A 15840-nucleotide genomic window follows, 5' to 3' on the forward strand; every position below is an offset into this window, starting at 1 on the left:
GGCGGCCGTAGACGACGTGTGGGTCCCGTGGCCATCGTCGTCTCTGGCAGATCTAGATTCCTTGGATTCATCGATGGGACCCATCGTCGCCTCGTAACCTCTGGCGAAGAATCTCGCTCCGATGAGTTTCCGGTTACAGTTCGACGCGCTGAAGTTCGTGCCGGTTTCGCACGCGCCTTTCCACCCACTCGGCACGGGACCGAACCCGGTGTCGTCGAAGCTCTTGCTCTCCGGCCATATTCCGGTGTCGAGAACTCCGACGACGACGTCACTCGCCGAATCAGCTTGCGGGAACATATCCGCGTCGTGGTCCAGGCCGAGGAAAAGCGGAGTACGGGTCGTGTGGAGCTCGTACCGGAGCTCGGGAAGGACCGAGATGACGCCGGGTTGACCCGCTAGCGAGTCGGCCTCCTCGGGGGTTAACCGAGTGGAGAACCCGTGAATCGCGTTGTCGTAAGTGTAGAGCAACTCAGCCGAGTCGGAGACAGATCTGAGAGACGAGTCGTACCAGTGGGAATGGCGGTCGAAACTCGCCGGCATCTGGGATCTCGCCATGTGAACGATGTAGGTAGCGCGGCCATGTCCGGCGGGAGCGGAGGACACGTGGCAGAAGCCCAGATGAAGAACAAGAGAAAAGACGGTGAGAACAGTGAGAGAGAGAAAAGACGTCATCTTTTAATATGGAATCTCTCTCTGTTTGGGATAGCTGATGAAGAAAGGGGGAGTGGCTGAGCTTAAATACACTACAGGAAGCTAATGCGGGTTAAAATTAAAAAGTTTATTTTCTAGGAATCTGAGGGAAAGTGGAGGAAAGAGTGAGAAAACGGGTTTGGATGGTGGAGTTTTGGATGCCTTCGCATGAATGATTGTGTTTGAACACGAGAGGATACACAGTGTGTGTGTATGCGTGTGACCAGCACTAAAAGTGATGACTGTATGACTATTATTTTGTTTTCTTTTTACTTTGCTCACATGAATTGCGGCCTTTTATTAATCCAATCAATGCACAAGTTTTTGTGCTTCGAGATTCTGTTTCTGTCATCATTACCTTCTTTCTCTTAGAAAATCTGCAACGGGAAGCACTTTTGAAACGGCCCATAAATGTATGTTTTATGAAAAATATAAATACATTTATCCATAATTAGTGGGTCATGACTCAAAGTAACGGAAGCTCCGTAGGGAAGAACTACCCCGAGGCCAGATTTGGACCGTGGCAGAGTGAGAGTGTGGGCCCACGCGTGACGTGTGCGTGATTTAGATCTCTATCTCGCATCAGAATTCTTGATCAACACGAACCGTCCGATCTTGAGACTTGATAAAGTTTTGCTATAAGATATTTTCCTCCACTGTTAAAAGGCACTGCATAGACATGTTGATGTTACTCATAACCAACTATGAGAAAAAGGGCATCTCTTCCGCATAAAGAAAAACTAATTTCGAAAAAAAAAACAATAATGGATATTAAAATTTTGCACCAATTGAGGAGGTCACAAGTTTATGTCTTTTAGTGCTAAATTTCATAATGAAACATGGACCGTAATGGGTGTTTCACGGCCAACGACAGGTGATTTATAGTTCGATATTGACAAATTAACAATGGAGATTGACAAATACGTCCCCATGTGCCCTGATTAATTAATTGTTTAATTACGTTTTAATTTACTTGTTAATGCAAATATTTTCGCTATTACAACAACGTAAATAAAAAAAATTTTAAAAAAAAAATGGATCCAGATTTCTATCTTGGACGGAGATGCAAGAGACAAGCATGATGCATGGGAATCGATGGGGTCAACATTTTTTTGTTGTCTCACCTCGAACTCCGCTCTTTAATGGGAAATCAGATTAGAGTATACGAGTGAGCCATTGCACGCTATCGATATACATTTGTCAATGTTTTTTATAACATTGGGAAACCCCTATCCTACAAGGTCGGACTTTCATAGTAGATCTGAGAAAACTCCAAGTTCACGCACATAAGTCTACAAACAACACATACGTGAAAGATAAATCAACTCAGAGACTGACAGACGAGCAGGTAAGAGAAAATGCGGCGATGAGAGATCGAATTCTCCACCTCATGGGCGCCACCCCATGCTCCCAACCAGATGATCTGGAGGTTTTCCCCTATATTTGTCAATTTGCTAACATCTTCGGTGGATTCCAATAAATGCTTCGTGTTTTTCTCCCAACGGACCATAAAATAGTGCATGTAATATAATCGCATGTTTTCGTAGCTCAAAAGGTATAATTTAATTTCGATGGAATCATATATATTATGGTTATAACAAATTAAGGAACTTATACATAATAGTATGTGCGTGAAAGAGAGGACACCAAGAAGTGGAATTGAAAAACCCGAACTACCCATGCTTTGATAATTGGGGAAATGATGCGGCAGTGGCAACATATGGACCGTATGGTACGAGTCGACAGGAAGTCCATGTGAATTGATTTCGGACATAAACACACCAAAGTCCGTCACATATTTAATTTTTCGTTATTTATTTTCCTAGCTGGAAGTTGGTCCACGTTTTGGAACTCCTAGCGATAATTGCAAATTGACTCTTTGTCCACCTCGTTATACTCAAGATGTGGAGTGAGACAAAATTCTCGAGGCTCTTATTGGACCACACCCTCACTCTCCTTTTCAGAAGATGGAATTATCATTGCAAAATACTTCGCCAAAATATTTATATACTTTATTATAAAAAGAATATAACTTGAAATTGAAATTATATTTTTTCGCTAATCTCCCAAGGTTTGTAAAAAGAAAATACATTTCGTAGAATATGGTCGACCCACACCGTTTTATTTTACGCGTAGCCACATCACTATGCCATGTTTGGGCCGAATGTGTTAGCCCATGATGAGAATTTTCATTGGCCCAAATTGGCCCATGATAAATAGCGAGATATCGTTTCGAGTTCGGACTCGGAAGAAGAACAATCGTCATTCCGAGTGCCGAGCGAGTTCACTCTTCCTGTACGACGTGTAGTTCACTCGTGGTTCCTCTCCCTATCGTCGTTTTGCCGTGTTGGTTTTGTTGAATTCCGATGGAAATGTTCAATTTTTCACTTCACGGCCTTGATTGAGGTATTGATTTGGTAGCGTGTGCTAGATTTCGAATTTCAAGGATACTAGAAGTAAAACACATAGATCGTCATTCTGCAGAAATTCTTCAATTACCGCCATAGGCAATTATGATCTTTGGTCGGTGAGGCATTCCTCGTTTCTCGTAGCCGAGGAACGGTAAGGTAAGCATTGCGTTTCTTCGTTTTGACGATATTGTTAGCCAACGCTCCTTCTCTTGTCGGGTTGATCCTCGATCTTTGTTTTGATCTGATGTCGTTTTATGCATAAAACAATTTGCGATTCTGGATTTTCAGCTTCGAGCTGTTTACTGTGTATATAATTTAGTATAGGTTCTTGTTATAGACAACAATTGAAGGTCTGAGTCCTAACAGTGAATTGGCTCTGAGATTACACCACAGGATATAGAGCTAAGGCATTCTGATCAAAACTGAAAACAGCATATACATTGGTCTTATACGGTGCCATGTTCTTCACACTATTTCATTAACAGGTCTTCCCATTTGCAGTATTGTCCACCAGCCAATGCACGGTAGTATCGATCTCTGCAGTAGACGGGTCTCCCATCAGCGGCCTCTGCAGCCGCGGCTGCCAGGTCATCGTCGGTCACTACATCAACCGGAAGGCTGAGCAGTTTCTCTTTTCTGCAAAAGGTTGTGGAATGAGGATGTGAGTCTCAACATGAGGTTCATAGAATCATATTATAGTTGTAGGACAAATACCCTATATTGAACTTCTTCTCAGTTCTTGAAATGGAAACTTCTGGCAGGTTCTCCTTCGCTGATAGAGCGCTTTTGAAGAAATCCTCGACGGGGGTCGCAAAAATGAATAAGAGGGCTGCAGAAACGAGTAAGGCCCCTGTCCCAGCTAGAGTTTGTTTGAGCATCTGGATGACTGGCTTTACCTGAAACCATGAATTCGCTGAATTTTTTAACCTGTGACTAATCACAAACACTGTCGTGGCTCGAGGTCTTGTAGCAAAGGGCACAAACTTATACCATCCTGGTTGTGCTTTCTCACCAGTTGGTTCCAGTTCTTTATGCATATGACCATGAAATTGCATTTTAAAGCTAAAACGAGTAATGTGGGAACATTTTAGTTATGTACTTGGATTCATTGTTATGAAATAGAATGCATGTATTGCATCAGAGTACCTTGTAAGAACCTAACAACCTGTCACGAGCCAACACCTGAAACGCAATCGCCGGAGTCATTAACAGATAAGAAAAAAAATGTTAAGTTGGCTGGCTCTCTTGCTCTGGGAGTCAAATTTCGGGCTTGATGATTCAATTAATCATTTCAAGTGTACTTTCTGAGACATTTCTGCTATATGCTTCAGGATGATAGATCATCCACTGATTTGGTTAGACACACATGAGCAGTATGCTTTCGTCTAGGTTCCGGCATTTTTAACCAGGTATACTATGTCTACTTATTTCACCAAATATCATTTATCTTTGCCTACATCTTCTAGATAGAGTTACCTTATGCCGCATATCTGAGTTGATATCCTTTTCACAGGGACAAAGATGCTATAATCTTGTCTCAACTCCTAGAATTCTGGAACTGGATAGTGGTGGTACTTAGGTGTACTTATGCTTTCACATGTCCTTTTTTCTAAGTAGCATAACAGATGACTTGAAATGCTATACCTCTGGTGGCTTCACCCACATCTGTCCATCATACCATCCGCTCTCTTCATACGGCACAACTGCTGACAGGAGTCTATCTCCGACATAACTCCATCCCTCGAATATGCAGATCAATGAACAGATTAGTCAGCTTCAGCGGAAGATTATGCTAGAACCCTTTTAAGAAAGCAAGTCATGATCGTACCAGGTAGATTCTCAAGACAATCAGTGACACCAAGAAAAGTGTTCCTGTCCCGGCGGCAAGAATGAATCTTAGAGGTTCCTGCAGGAGGACAGTAGATTATCCGTGTTATAACCCTTGTATGTATATTTCTTTTTTTGCAGGAAGGTATTTTCAAATTCATGATAAGAGGTTTGGTGTTATGGGACTCACTCTAGAAGGATTAAAGCTAGCGGCTGCGATGGGAACTCCAAGGACAGTGAAGGTCACCAACCAAAGACCACCGAGTCGGAGGAAAAACTGACTCGGACCCAACTCACCCCACGAATACAGAATCCCATCCTTCAAAGACGAGTACTCGTTCACCTGAAACCACACAGGTAAAGAATCAAATCCCGTAACTTTTTTTTGTCAAATATGCAACAAATGCTCATGTCTTTTTGTTTCTGTGTTTCTTCCATTGATAAGGAAACCAAGCATATACCGGTCTTTGTTCAGAAGGAACCTCAATCTCCGAGCTCGGATCCCAGCTCTGACCGGGGAAGCTGGTGCTGCCGCCACCGCTGCCCTCGTCCTCCAGAGCCTTGACGGACACGCTCAGGACCAGCTTCCGACCACTTCCGCCATATTTGACGGTCGAAGATGTGTCGTAGTAACTCCCGAGCTTGTTATTGCAACAGACCCTTGTCGGGTTGGGAATCGGGGGGTAATTCGGGTTTAGTCTGAGCATTGTTAGTTCCCGGACGATGGAATTCGTTGATGCGTGGGATATTATCAAGTCTCGTAAAGATTCTGGTGGAGTTAAAATAAAATGATGTGGAGGAGAGCCGATGAAGCCAAGTGAACGACAGAGGATGATGTTTGGATTCTTCCGAACTGTGGCAAAGTCTGGAGGTCTTGTTCCTGCCACGTGGCCGCTCTTCTCCTGCACGCAATTTTTGTGGGCGTTTCTTCTCTTTACAATTTTTATCCCTCAATAAAAAACCATAAAATATCTATTTTAATTTATATTTTATGGATAACATTATATTTATTTAGTTTATAGACACATCTACATTTGTAATTTGTACATTTCTTACTCGGACTGCAAAAAGTGATTATCATAGCTTTTCTAGTATTAAAATTATTATGATTATAGTGACAATCTTTATAAAAAAAAAAAATCGATGATTTTAATTTTGATCATGGTCCACTTGCAATAGAAACCGTTTTTTTCGTCTCAAGTTATTTTTTTTTTTCATTTTAAAGAGACCACCTTATCTTCATCATTAAACTCCAATCCTTATTACACCCACTAACATAGTAGACGATTTCACAATATATATTCCAAGTAACGCTTCTTCACATGACACCCAAATTCATTACAAAGCAGAGTCTGACATAACTTCTTCAGCAAATTTTTTTTTAAAAAAAATCTCAAATGTGAAAATTATCACCAAACTTGCCTTTGCCTTTGCGTCTCTTTTGAACTTACTGCATCCGCATTCTGCTGCTCTCTGCTGCCCTCACTTGCCCAAAATATGGGTGTCTCTGTCAACAAGTACATATTCAAATTCAACTACATCAGACATTCTGCACACAAACCCTTCATCCCCTCTGAATCCGAGGATCGATCCTTTATCCGAATTTACAGAAAATGCGTTACATGGAATCGGGTCTCGTCTTTTTAATACTTACCATGGCTTCTTTCGCAGTTAGTCTATCTTGATGGTCATACCGAAGTAGCTTGTCCAGGAAATCAATTGCCTTCACCGTATGATACCAACCGTTACGACTTCCGCAGTTAGCGGTAAAGAAAAAAAAAGGATGAAAAGGAGGAGGAAGAAAGCTAACCTCAGGTGAGACCAAATGCTGATTGTCCGCATTGATGAATTTCGGCCAAGGCTTCCTGCTATGCCTGTGTGTGTATAACCCACAGAAAAAATATGGTCACAACCCACACCATAGCACCATAAGCTAAGGCTGATTTTTTAATTTTTTTTTTTATAGAACAACAAATCACGTACCTCCCAACAAGTGCTTCTAGTTGAGGATCAAGTTCCAACTGATACTTGTTCAGATATGCATTCAATTCATCAGTTCCCAACACCTGAGACATAATCGGACCAACGCTCAAAATGGACTTTAAAATCCTCCCAGCTCAAGAAAATGGGCATATATATCATCAACTCACAAAACCTAACTGTAAAGTACTATTTTTTACCTTGGCAATTTTGACAAGCTGATCCTGGTTGTCATGGCCATAAAAGAATGGTTCCTTGCGGAATATCTGTACGATGCCAAATCAAATGTCCATAACATGATATACAAACGATGAAAAAGGAAATTCAGATGACCACAATCCAATGCAGGAAGTCTTATAAAGCACTCACCATCCCAGCAAACATGCAACCAAGACTCCACATGTCCAATGAATAGTCATAGTCCTGTAAATCCACTAGAAGTTCGGGTCCCTTGAAGTATCTGGTGCATAAAGAAATAACTTTTAGCCTCACTACTGGCAGGGATTGCATATCTTATCATTATAATAATCAGAAGGAAACCAATGTTCTGCCAGCTTAATATTTTCAGAAAGATGGGAAACAGAGGCTACAAAGAAAAAGAATGAGATTCAAAGGGATTTTTCATACCTTGAGGCCACACGAACGTTATACTCTTTTCCAGGATGATAAAATTCAGCAAGACCCCAATCTATCAGGCGAAGTTTACGCAGCTCATGGTCTATCATGACATTGTGTGGCTTGACATCTCTGTGCATTATACCTTGTGAATGGCAGAAGTCCAGTGCCTGAAACAAGTCACAGTAATAATTTACAAGGATTTCTCCTAGCTTAGTTAATATTTAATAGTGCCCCATGAAATATTACAAACATCCAAAGCCAAAAAGGAATGAAATACACCGATACAGCAATTACCTTCAACAGCTCATAGATGTAGTAGCGGATGTCATAATCGGTCAATGTAGGATACAGAACTTTGAAATCTGTGTTGTTAACATACTCAAATATCAAGCTCGGGGTTTTTGAGTGTTGATCTCGGACAACATCAAGCAACTTGACAATGTTTGGCCCACCACAGATGTTCTGAAGTATTTTGATCTCCCTTCTTATCTGTCAAAAGAGCATAAACGGCGAATATTCAAAAAGCCCTCGTTAATGGAAGCCAAGTAAAAATGCCGTATGGAGAAGCAGTGATGTTGTCTCAGTGATAATATAGTTACGTAAGAGAAACAGGAATTCGGGTTTCTCCCCTTACATTTTAAGACTAAGTTGTATTTACTGTGGCAAACAACGTAGAGCAGGTACACTGAATGTGCCATTGCTAGCTATCTTTAAGTTCAGTCTGATTGTAGAAATGTAAGAAAAATCACCTTCTTTTTCTTAACAGGCTTGAGGATCTTGATTACACACTTATCATTGGTATTCACGTTTATGCCCTCAAAAACCTCACTGTATTTCCCACGCCCGACCTTCCTGACAACCTCGTAATCATCTTGATCTCTGAGAACCAAAATAGGATAGAAACTTTTATTAGAAGCACCATCACGTTAGCATAAAATCAAAGTCAAACAACTGCGGAAACAAGCTTTTCATTTCTTCCCTCCCATTCACATCCAATTGAATATACCCTTTGAGATACAAAATTCAGAATGCAGCTTTAGGAACTCACTTTCTACATTGCTTGCCATCACTTCGATTAGATTAGAGCTATGTGGAAGAGAAATCATGCATCTATCATCATTTCGTTTCATTAGCCTTCCGCATGACGATCATCAATAAAAAATCAGAGTCCAACAAGATAAACAACACAAATACGACTATAGCATCATTTCTAAGGATGAATTCATAAAAAAATTATGAACCAAAGAAGAAAAAAGATATTTGCACCGTAACGATTGCTATTCGAAATCCTAGGGTTTCCCGGTTACCAAAAGAAACGATCTTACCCCCATTGAACGTTAAGAGACTCATAATCCCAATACTCCTTGGGACGCATCACATTGATATCGGTGTAAACACGAGCTTTCGACATCGCTCGGCGACTGGAACCGGAGATCTCGACGAGAATATCGGTATCGAGGCGATCGACCTTACCACCGGAAACGTCAGATGCGGCGGAGGCGAAGGTAACGACAGGTGAGCGCAGGATAGGAGAGTGCACCAACGGCGCACGTAGGGTCAAGACGGCGCACGCTAACAGAAGACGTCGGAGAGATGAAGAGAGGAAGAAGCAGGAGAAAAAGATAAGTGCATCTATCATTCACTGCGCTCTTCCACACCGGATTTTTTTCCTTTTGGGGCTTTCGCGTGGTTTTTGCGCAACCGAAACGAATAAAAAAATCGGATAATTTAAAAAAATATAGAAAAAAATTAAAGGCCCGAGAGAACCTTCGATCTGCAAATCTTTATTGGGCCAATAGGCCCACTAAGTGCTATACATGGACTCATTTGGGCCCATAAATGAACGCCCACCACCCCCAGTCACACTTTTTTTTTACTAATTACTTTTTCGTTTGTAAAAATTACAGATTTACACAAGTTTACACCCATAAAAGCGTATTGTCGATTCAAATGTCGAAGGTCCATTTTCTACCAAACAGCTTCTGACGTACGGCTTATATGTATATATGGGGCCATTAACTACTGTTATAACAACTAAACCTACAGTCTTATAAACTTTAATATCAATAATGTAAATCTTTTGAGATATATAATAAATAAATAAAATTCAGACGTGGACGTTGAGTATTTTTCATAATTAATTGGAAGAGAGACACCATTTATGGCAGGATGAGTTGAGTCCCAATCAAAAGGGTACCGAGTGATGACTTCAATGATCAAAGATGAAGAACAAGTAATAAAGGATGATAGGTAGGGACAAGAATTCATGTTCTGTCCATAAAAACAACATGTGCAGCTCACTTATGCTCCCTCTCTTCTTCTCCTTTCATAAACTACGTTGAAGAAAGACCATTAATTTGTTGTTGTTGATTAAATTTTCTCTACTGTCCATCCATGACTTCTTAATTAACATATATATATATATATATATATGCACGTACCAAATATATGTTATGAAACCTAATCGGAATAGATCTAGGTGGAGTTGTATAGTTGGTTGAGAAGGAAAGAGGTGACCTTATATCCCAAATCTCATATTCAAGTGGCCGTTGGAAAATAAAGTTATAATTTAAAATTGTAATAAGACTGTATTCCGATTCTGGATGGATATAATTGGACTGAAAGTCTAGTGAACCTATTTAAATATAAAAAATAAATTATAAATCAAGTTTTATTATAAGATATAGACAAATGTTCAATGATATCAAATATTCCAACAATGTTCGTTTGGTGAAAACATTCATGGGTTATGACGTTAAGTGTCAAGATTAAACAAATAAACCGAATTGTGAAATGACATGAACTAACATGTTGTGTAACGTTAACGTTAATAAATGATCCATTAGCACTATCCTATCTAAATCAATATCGGTCGCGTTTTAGTTTTTTTGGATCAATATATCGTCTTGGAGATTTTCTTAAAAGACATGGATGGAGGGAATATAACATATGGGACCACAATCACTCTATCCATCAAAAAAGACTTTAATGAAAATTATTTTTATGATATCTGAATATTAATCATTATATTTTTACCATACGATCAACCATATTTTATGGTTAATCCATTTAAAGTATATTGAAATTTGAAAATGATTCAAAGTACATATCCATTTAAAACTTTGATAATATATATAGTGTACGTCGAAATTTAATCTTGAAATTTGAGTGACAAGGGAGAAGAGAGGGATGTGAACTTTTGTGGACAGGAATTAGCCCATTTTTTTAAAATTATTATATATTATGCATTATTTTTGGGATTGGATGGGGGCATGCAAAAGGACGTATCTCGGACCCCAAACACACCACACACTCTTTAGACAGCATATCTCTGTCTATCTTTTCTATACTTATCTAGTTATTACGAAAATACCCTTAGCCCCTTTCCTCTGCTCCTGCTCAGATGCTTGTTCCGTGTCGGGGTTAGTTTTGGTACTTCCTGAAATCCTTTGGGGAATTTGGTTTCTCTCCTTCCGTTTGAGCGAAAGAAATTGCAATTATTAGATTAAAAAAAAAGAAACTTTTAGGTCGATTTTCTTCTTCGCCTCTCTTTTATTGCGATACGGCACCCCGTGTGATGCCACCATGCTCATGAGCTCCATTGTCGTGATGATATGAACTTCATGGATCATGTATCAAGTAGCTGTTGAAGTTCTTCCATGGTGGATTTTCTTGAGAAAGAAGAAATCGCAGGACAAGTGCTGGTAACATGTCCGCAAAAAAGAAGGAGCTTATGTCCTCAGCCATGAAGAGAACCAGCGAATGGTGGTGGTCTTCAATCTCTTCTTACAAAATTTTTCTCAAGTCATTTTTTTTTTAAATTTTTGCTGCTTAGAACTATAAATCAAGCATACCCATTACCAAAAAGACGATAAATCAAGCATCGAGTATTCGGGAGAAAAGAAAAATCGAATCTTTACAAGTTTTTTTTCATCTGTTGCAGGATTTCTTCTCAGGAAATCCCAAGTGATGTCACCGCTCATGTAGGAGAGGCTTCGTTTTCACTTCACAAGGTAGCTTCTGGATCAAACTATACTGATTATTTAATGACTCATTATCATGGAAGTTCAATCGATGCTAAATTTTTTTTCCCTCGGAATCTGCAGTTTCCGCTTGTGTCGAAATCTGGGTTCATTCGAAAACTTGTGTCGGAATCGAATAACGAATCGGACATTAGCGTAATCGGAATCCATGAAATCCCCGGAGGAGCAGAAGCATTCGAGATGGCAGCCAAGTTCTGCTACGGCATTAACTTCGAGATAACCACAGAGAACATCGCCATGCTGCGATGCGCGGCTGAGTATCTGGAGATGACAGAGGAACACTCTGTTGGAAACCTTCTGGGTAGAGCAGAGGCTTACCTCAACGAAGTGGCCCTCAAAAGCTTATCCAGCTCGATCACGGTTCTTCACAAGGCGGAGGATTTATTACCGATGGCCGAGAGAGTGAAACTGGTCAGCCGATGCATCGATGCGATCGCTTATGCAGCTTGCCAAGAGAGCCAGTTCTGCTGTACGGCCTCGAGTAATGGTGGAAACAACGAGGTGTCAGTGTCACAGAACAAGCAGCTCGCAGTTGATTGGTGGGCTGAGGACTTAACGGTGTTAAGGATCGATACGTTTCAACGTGTCCTGATCGCGATGATGGCCCGAGGATTCAAGCAGTATGGCCTTGGCCCGGTCCTTATGCTGTACGCTCAGAAAGCTCTTAGAGGGTTGGTGAGATTCCAAGCTAAACATATCATTTGGTATATATACACATCTTGTTCTGTAATGTTTTCCAGGGCATAACTCTATGGTTCTTTGAGCGCAAATGCAGGAGATTTTCGGGAAAGGGACGAAGAAGATCGAGCCGAAACAAGAACACGAGAAAAGGGTCATTCTTGAAACGATCGTGAGCCTTCTTCCGAGGGAAAGATACGCGATGTCGGTGAGCTTTTTGTCGATGCTGCTTAGAGCGGCAATCTACCTGGAAACGACGGTGGCTTGTAGACTGGACTTGGAAAAGAGAATGGCCTTGCAATTGGGACAAGCTGTTCTTGATGATCTCCTCATCCCTTCTTACTCTTTCACCGGAGACACCCTATTCGATATCGACACGGTTCAACGCATCCTCATGAACTATCTCGAGTTCGAGGTCGAAGGAAACAATGCCGTAGACATTGCCACGGATATGGAACGTATCGGAAAGCTCATGGAAAGTTATCTGGCGGAAATCGCCTCCGACAGAAACGTGAACGTCCCGAAATTCATCGGGTTGGCTGAACTAATTCCTGAACAGTCCAGAGTGACCGAAGACGGGATGTATCGGGCCATTGACATCTACCTCAAGGTAATATGATATAATATAATACAATACACTTCCTACTACATGAATTGAATGAATGATCTTGGGCCGGCAGGCGCATCCGAACATTAGCGAGGTGGAGAGGAAGAAAGTTTGCAGCTTGATGGATTGCCAGAAGCTATCGAGAGAAGCATGTGCTCATGCAGCTCAGAACGATCGTCTTCCGGTTCAAACAGTGGTTCAGGTCCTGTACTATGAGCAACAACGTATACGTGATGTAATGAAAGAGACGGATATTCCTACTGATCCGCCACCTTCCATTCTTCCTCCACCTAAACCCACTTCATATAACGAAGAGCTGTCAAAGCTAAAGAGAGAGAACCAGGATTTGAAGCTGGAGCTCCTGAAAATGAAGATGAAGCTGAAGGAGTACGAGAAATCTGAAATGGGAAGCAGTAATAGCAACTCGCCGGTTTCAGCGGTTTCGATGGGGAAGCCGCCATTGCCGAAGAAGTCGTTCATGAGCTCTGTTTCCAAGAAACTTGGAAGGCTTTATCCTTTTGGCATCTCGCCGCATAACGCCAGAGGCCGGACCAAACCCCCCAAAGACCGGAGACACTCCATCTCTTAAAACACTGTTTTGTTGGGTTTCTTCTTCTTCCTTTTTTCCCTTTTTTTTGTGCTGAATCAAAGAATTTTCTCTGGTTCAGCATCTTTTTTTTATGTGGGATATGATGTTTTGATTGTATGTAAAGTTGGTAATATCTGTGTTTCCTTCATGAGTTCCAGTCTTGGACCAATTCTAATGAAAATATCTCATGTTATATTTGAACACCACATAATGCTATATAAAAAAAAACATCACATAATGCATATTACACACACTCTCTCTTGTCGAAAAACACATCATTCTGATAACCACATACGTGTATGTATGTATGTATGTATGTATAACACAAACAGACAAAACTGTGTACATGAAAGGATAGATACGATGGACCTGGAAGATCTCAAACCGGAAGCTGATAATCTATATAAACCGACAAGATCGTGGGGTCATCTACTTAGAATTATTGAGCACTTTATAAAAAATATAAAGAGAGAGAGATGATAAAACCACAAAACAGGGGAAGAAGTAGGAGTTTGCTCTAACATGCCAGCGAATCAACCACACGCCTCTTCTTGTCCCAATTTTCAAATTTATCTTTCACCCCTCTCATTATTGTTTTTTTTTTCTATACTAGGGGAATCTACCTGCAGCCTTTCAGACCGGACACCGGCCATATCACTAACGCATCTAAGTCCAATGGACCGGACGAAAACGACATCAGATAACATCGCAGCGAGTAAAAACTCATTCCCACGTGCACGAACCTGCAACACACTCGTGTGGGAGATAACTGACAGACGATGACAAGGAGTTAAAATTCCAACCTCTCGTTATATTGACCATGTTCCTTACCAACTCACCTCCGTTTCTCCACTCATTATTGTTTCTCCGTTGATAATGATATTATTATTACTATCAATCTATTATCATTATTCCATATTCTTACGCTACATGAATGCTAATTACAAAAATTAAGAATATTAATCAACCCCAGATTTTATCAAAATTATAATTATATAAAATTTGATCAGGATGATGGATTTTTTTTTCATTGTACTAATCTAAATTTACAAGGGAAACGACACTACCAAAAACCCAATGAAGAAAAAAAATTAAAGATCAAGAAAATAAGTAGTTAATGATCATCAATTAACATTCAAGCTCAGTACATGAAGCCATGGTTGCTGCTTAATCAGCCTCTCCTGCATCGTTCGTTCTTCGATAATAATTTTACTTGTCCCATTGTTATTGTTGGTAGATCCCGTCGTCGACGTCGACGACAAACTCCGGCGAGAATCCGACACCGACGACGACGACTTCTTCTTCCTCGATGGACCGTAACATGTGGGTCCAAGTGTCAGTTCGATCTCACTCTCGTCTATCATCTCTGTGTCCGATCCGACACCGAAGTCCAAAACTTGTTCGGCCCTTGCATCTTCTCCATCCACGCGTCCGATGGACCCTATACCGATGTTTTTATGGTTGCTAATGTTATTTTGGTTCCGAAATTCCTTCTTTGATGGATTGGTTTCCGTGTTCTTCATCAGAATCTTCTGCACTTTGTATAACCGATGGAGTTCGTATACCTGAAACACCAAAAAACCCATTTAGTAAATTTACACACACATACATATGCATATATACATACATATATATATATATATATATATATGTTTCTTCCTCCATATACCTGTTGCTTGAAAGTTTCTTCGTGTTTGAGCATGGCCATCCGCATGTACTCCTTTTCGTACGGATTAAGAAGCTTCTCCATGTTTGAAGAATCAATTTCAGCAGAGATGCAAGAAATACCCCCACAGACAAATATATATATATATATGAACTCCCCTGGTTCTAGCTTGCAGCCTTACAGAGGGATATGGATTTATAAGATACCTGTGAAAATGAATAGTATGAAAAAAAAATATCAGGAACAAGATAGAGACAAGAACATTTGCATTTTGTCGGCTAGTCCATTTAGATTCTGCATTTTTTGAACCACCAATATGCTAATTCTGCTCTCAAAATATCTTCCTATCAATATATATATATATATAAAGTACGTAAATGAAAGTTTCGGCAGATTATGTTACGCATTGTCAATGTTGTCTTTTCAATGGACTAATACAAAGTATTTAATGGACAAGTTGAGTTGATAATATAGATAGAACCGATAAGACTCTATACACGAAATATATTTTGATTTACAAAGGAATTCATTATATGATTCCAAATAAACAGATAAAATCATAAAAAATAAATATAATTTAGTTGTAGAACGAAAAATTACGTGACTAACCTGGTAAGCTTTATTTCTAAGCTAAGCAGCTAATGAAGAAGACTAAGAGGAATTCGCCATGATTATATACACAGCATATATGCAATTAAATATAATATATAATAATTGTTTATAAGTTGAAT

General features: G+C 40.2%; 5 protein-coding genes and 1 long non-coding RNA gene across 7 annotated transcripts in view; 2 read left to right on the forward strand and 4 right to left on the reverse strand.

Annotated features, from left to right (window-relative positions):
- The window catches only part of LOC104804529 (subtilisin-like protease SBT1.7), a 3931-nt gene extending 3008 nt beyond the window's left edge, over nt 1–923 (reverse strand). Inside the window, exon 1 of the mRNA XM_010528844.2 lies at nt 7–923. Coding sequence (XP_010527146.1) covers nt 7–672 — 666 coding nt within the window. The 5' untranslated portion in view covers nt 673–923. The remainder of the gene's footprint in view (nt 1–6) is intronic.
- Nucleotides 924–2924: 2001 nt separating this feature from the next.
- Nucleotides 2925–3530, forward strand: LOC104827532. The gene is made up of 2 exons (XR_773918.1): nt 2925–3096; nt 3175–3530. It is a non-coding gene; the product is annotated as an uncharacterized LOC104827532 (long non-coding RNA).
- LOC104827524 (uncharacterized protein ycf36) lies at nt 3446–5843 on the reverse strand. The gene is made up of 7 exons (XM_010560705.2): nt 5390–5843; nt 5119–5271; nt 4930–5007; nt 4746–4841; nt 4248–4283; nt 3816–3997; nt 3446–3737 (listed from the first exon to the last, which is right to left on the reverse strand). Exons 1-7 carry the CDS (start codon nt 5633–5635, stop codon nt 3572–3574), a joined length of 957 nt encoding a protein of 318 aa, XP_010559007.1. The 5' UTR covers nt 5636–5843; the 3' UTR covers nt 3446–3571.
- A 323-nt stretch (nt 5844–6166) lies between these two features.
- On the reverse strand, nt 6167–9203 carry LOC104827539 (casein kinase II subunit alpha-2-like). Its single transcript, XM_010560718.2, has 10 exons — nt 8852–9203; nt 8276–8405; nt 7821–8015; nt 7536–7693; nt 7278–7368; nt 7109–7174; nt 6912–6994; nt 6739–6802; nt 6583–6651; nt 6167–6435 (listed from the first exon to the last, which is right to left on the reverse strand). The coding sequence occupies exons 1-10, from the start codon at nt 9163–9165 to the stop codon at nt 6376–6378; spliced, it is 1230 nt and encodes a 409-aa protein (XP_010559020.1). The 5' UTR covers nt 9166–9203; the 3' UTR covers nt 6167–6375.
- Nucleotides 9204–10890: 1687 nt separating this feature from the next.
- LOC104827547 (BTB/POZ domain-containing protein At5g67385-like) lies at nt 10891–13646 on the forward strand. Of its 2 annotated transcripts, none has more exons than XM_010560726.2 (5): nt 10891–11294; nt 11470–11539; nt 11633–12244; nt 12345–12857; nt 12928–13646. In XM_010560726.2, the coding sequence occupies exons 1-5, from the start codon at nt 11236–11238 to the stop codon at nt 13441–13443; spliced, it is 1770 nt and encodes a 589-aa protein (XP_010559028.1). In that variant the 5' UTR covers nt 10891–11235; the 3' UTR covers nt 13444–13646. The 2 variants fall into 2 exon arrangements, with proteins under 2 accessions (XP_010559028.1, XP_010559030.1); XM_010560728.2 differs by having other exon boundaries at nt 10895–11291.
- An 809-nt stretch (nt 13647–14455) lies between these two features.
- Nucleotides 14456–15405, reverse strand: LOC104827558. Its single transcript, XM_010560737.2, has 2 exons — nt 15113–15405; nt 14456–15008 (listed from the first exon to the last, which is right to left on the reverse strand). The coding sequence occupies exons 1-2, from the start codon at nt 15191–15193 to the stop codon at nt 14568–14570; spliced, it is 522 nt and encodes a 173-aa protein (XP_010559039.1). The 5' UTR covers nt 15194–15405; the 3' UTR covers nt 14456–14567.
- Between the last annotated feature and the right edge of the window lie 435 nt (nt 15406–15840).

This window comes from Tarenaya hassleriana, unplaced genomic scaffold, assembly GCF_000463585.1.
Source record: "Tarenaya hassleriana unplaced genomic scaffold, ASM46358v1 Cleome10, whole genome shotgun sequence".
Lineage (NCBI taxonomy): Eukaryota > Viridiplantae > Streptophyta > Magnoliopsida > Brassicales > Cleomaceae > Tarenaya > Tarenaya hassleriana.

Coding starts and splice junctions, on each gene's coding strand:
- LOC104827558 (XM_010560737.2), bottom strand. CDS start 15,193: ATGGAGAAGCTTCTTAATCCGTACGAAAAGGAGTACATGCGGATGGCC. Junction 15,009..15,112: donor AAGAAACTTTCAAGCAACAG/GTATATGGAGGA, acceptor TTGGTGTTTCAG/GTATACGAACTCCATCGGTT.
- LOC104827539 (XM_010560718.2), bottom strand. CDS start 9,165: ATGATAGATGCACTTATCTTTTTCTCCTGCTTCTTCCTCTCTTCATCT. Junction 6,995..7,108: donor AGCTTGTCAAAATTGCCAAG/GTAAAAAATAGT, acceptor ATTATGTCTCAG/GTGTTGGGAACTGATGAATT. Junction 6,652..6,738: donor AGCATTTGGTCTCACCTGAG/GTTAGCTTTCTT, acceptor CATACGGTGAAG/GCAATTGATTTCCTGGACAA.
- LOC104827524 (XM_010560705.2), bottom strand. CDS start 5,635: ATGCTCAGACTAAACCCGAATTACCCCCCGATTCCCAACCCGACAAGG. Junction 5,008..5,118: donor CTAGCTTTAATCCTTCTAGA/GTGAGTCCCATA, acceptor GTCCTCCTGCAG/GAACCTCTAAGATTCATTCT. Junction 4,842..4,929: donor TTGTCTTGAGAATCTACCTG/GTACGATCATGA, acceptor TGCATATTCGAG/GGATGGAGTTATGTCGGAGA.
- LOC104827547 (XM_010560726.2), top strand. CDS start 11,236: ATGTCCGCAAAAAAGAAGGAGCTTATGTCCTCAGCCATGAAGAGAACC. Junction 11,295..11,469: donor AAGAGAACCAGCGAATGGTG/GTGGTCTTCAAT, acceptor CATCTGTTGCAG/GATTTCTTCTCAGGAAATCC. Junction 11,540..11,632: donor CTTCGTTTTCACTTCACAAG/GTAGCTTCTGGA, acceptor CGGAATCTGCAG/TTTCCGCTTGTGTCGAAATC.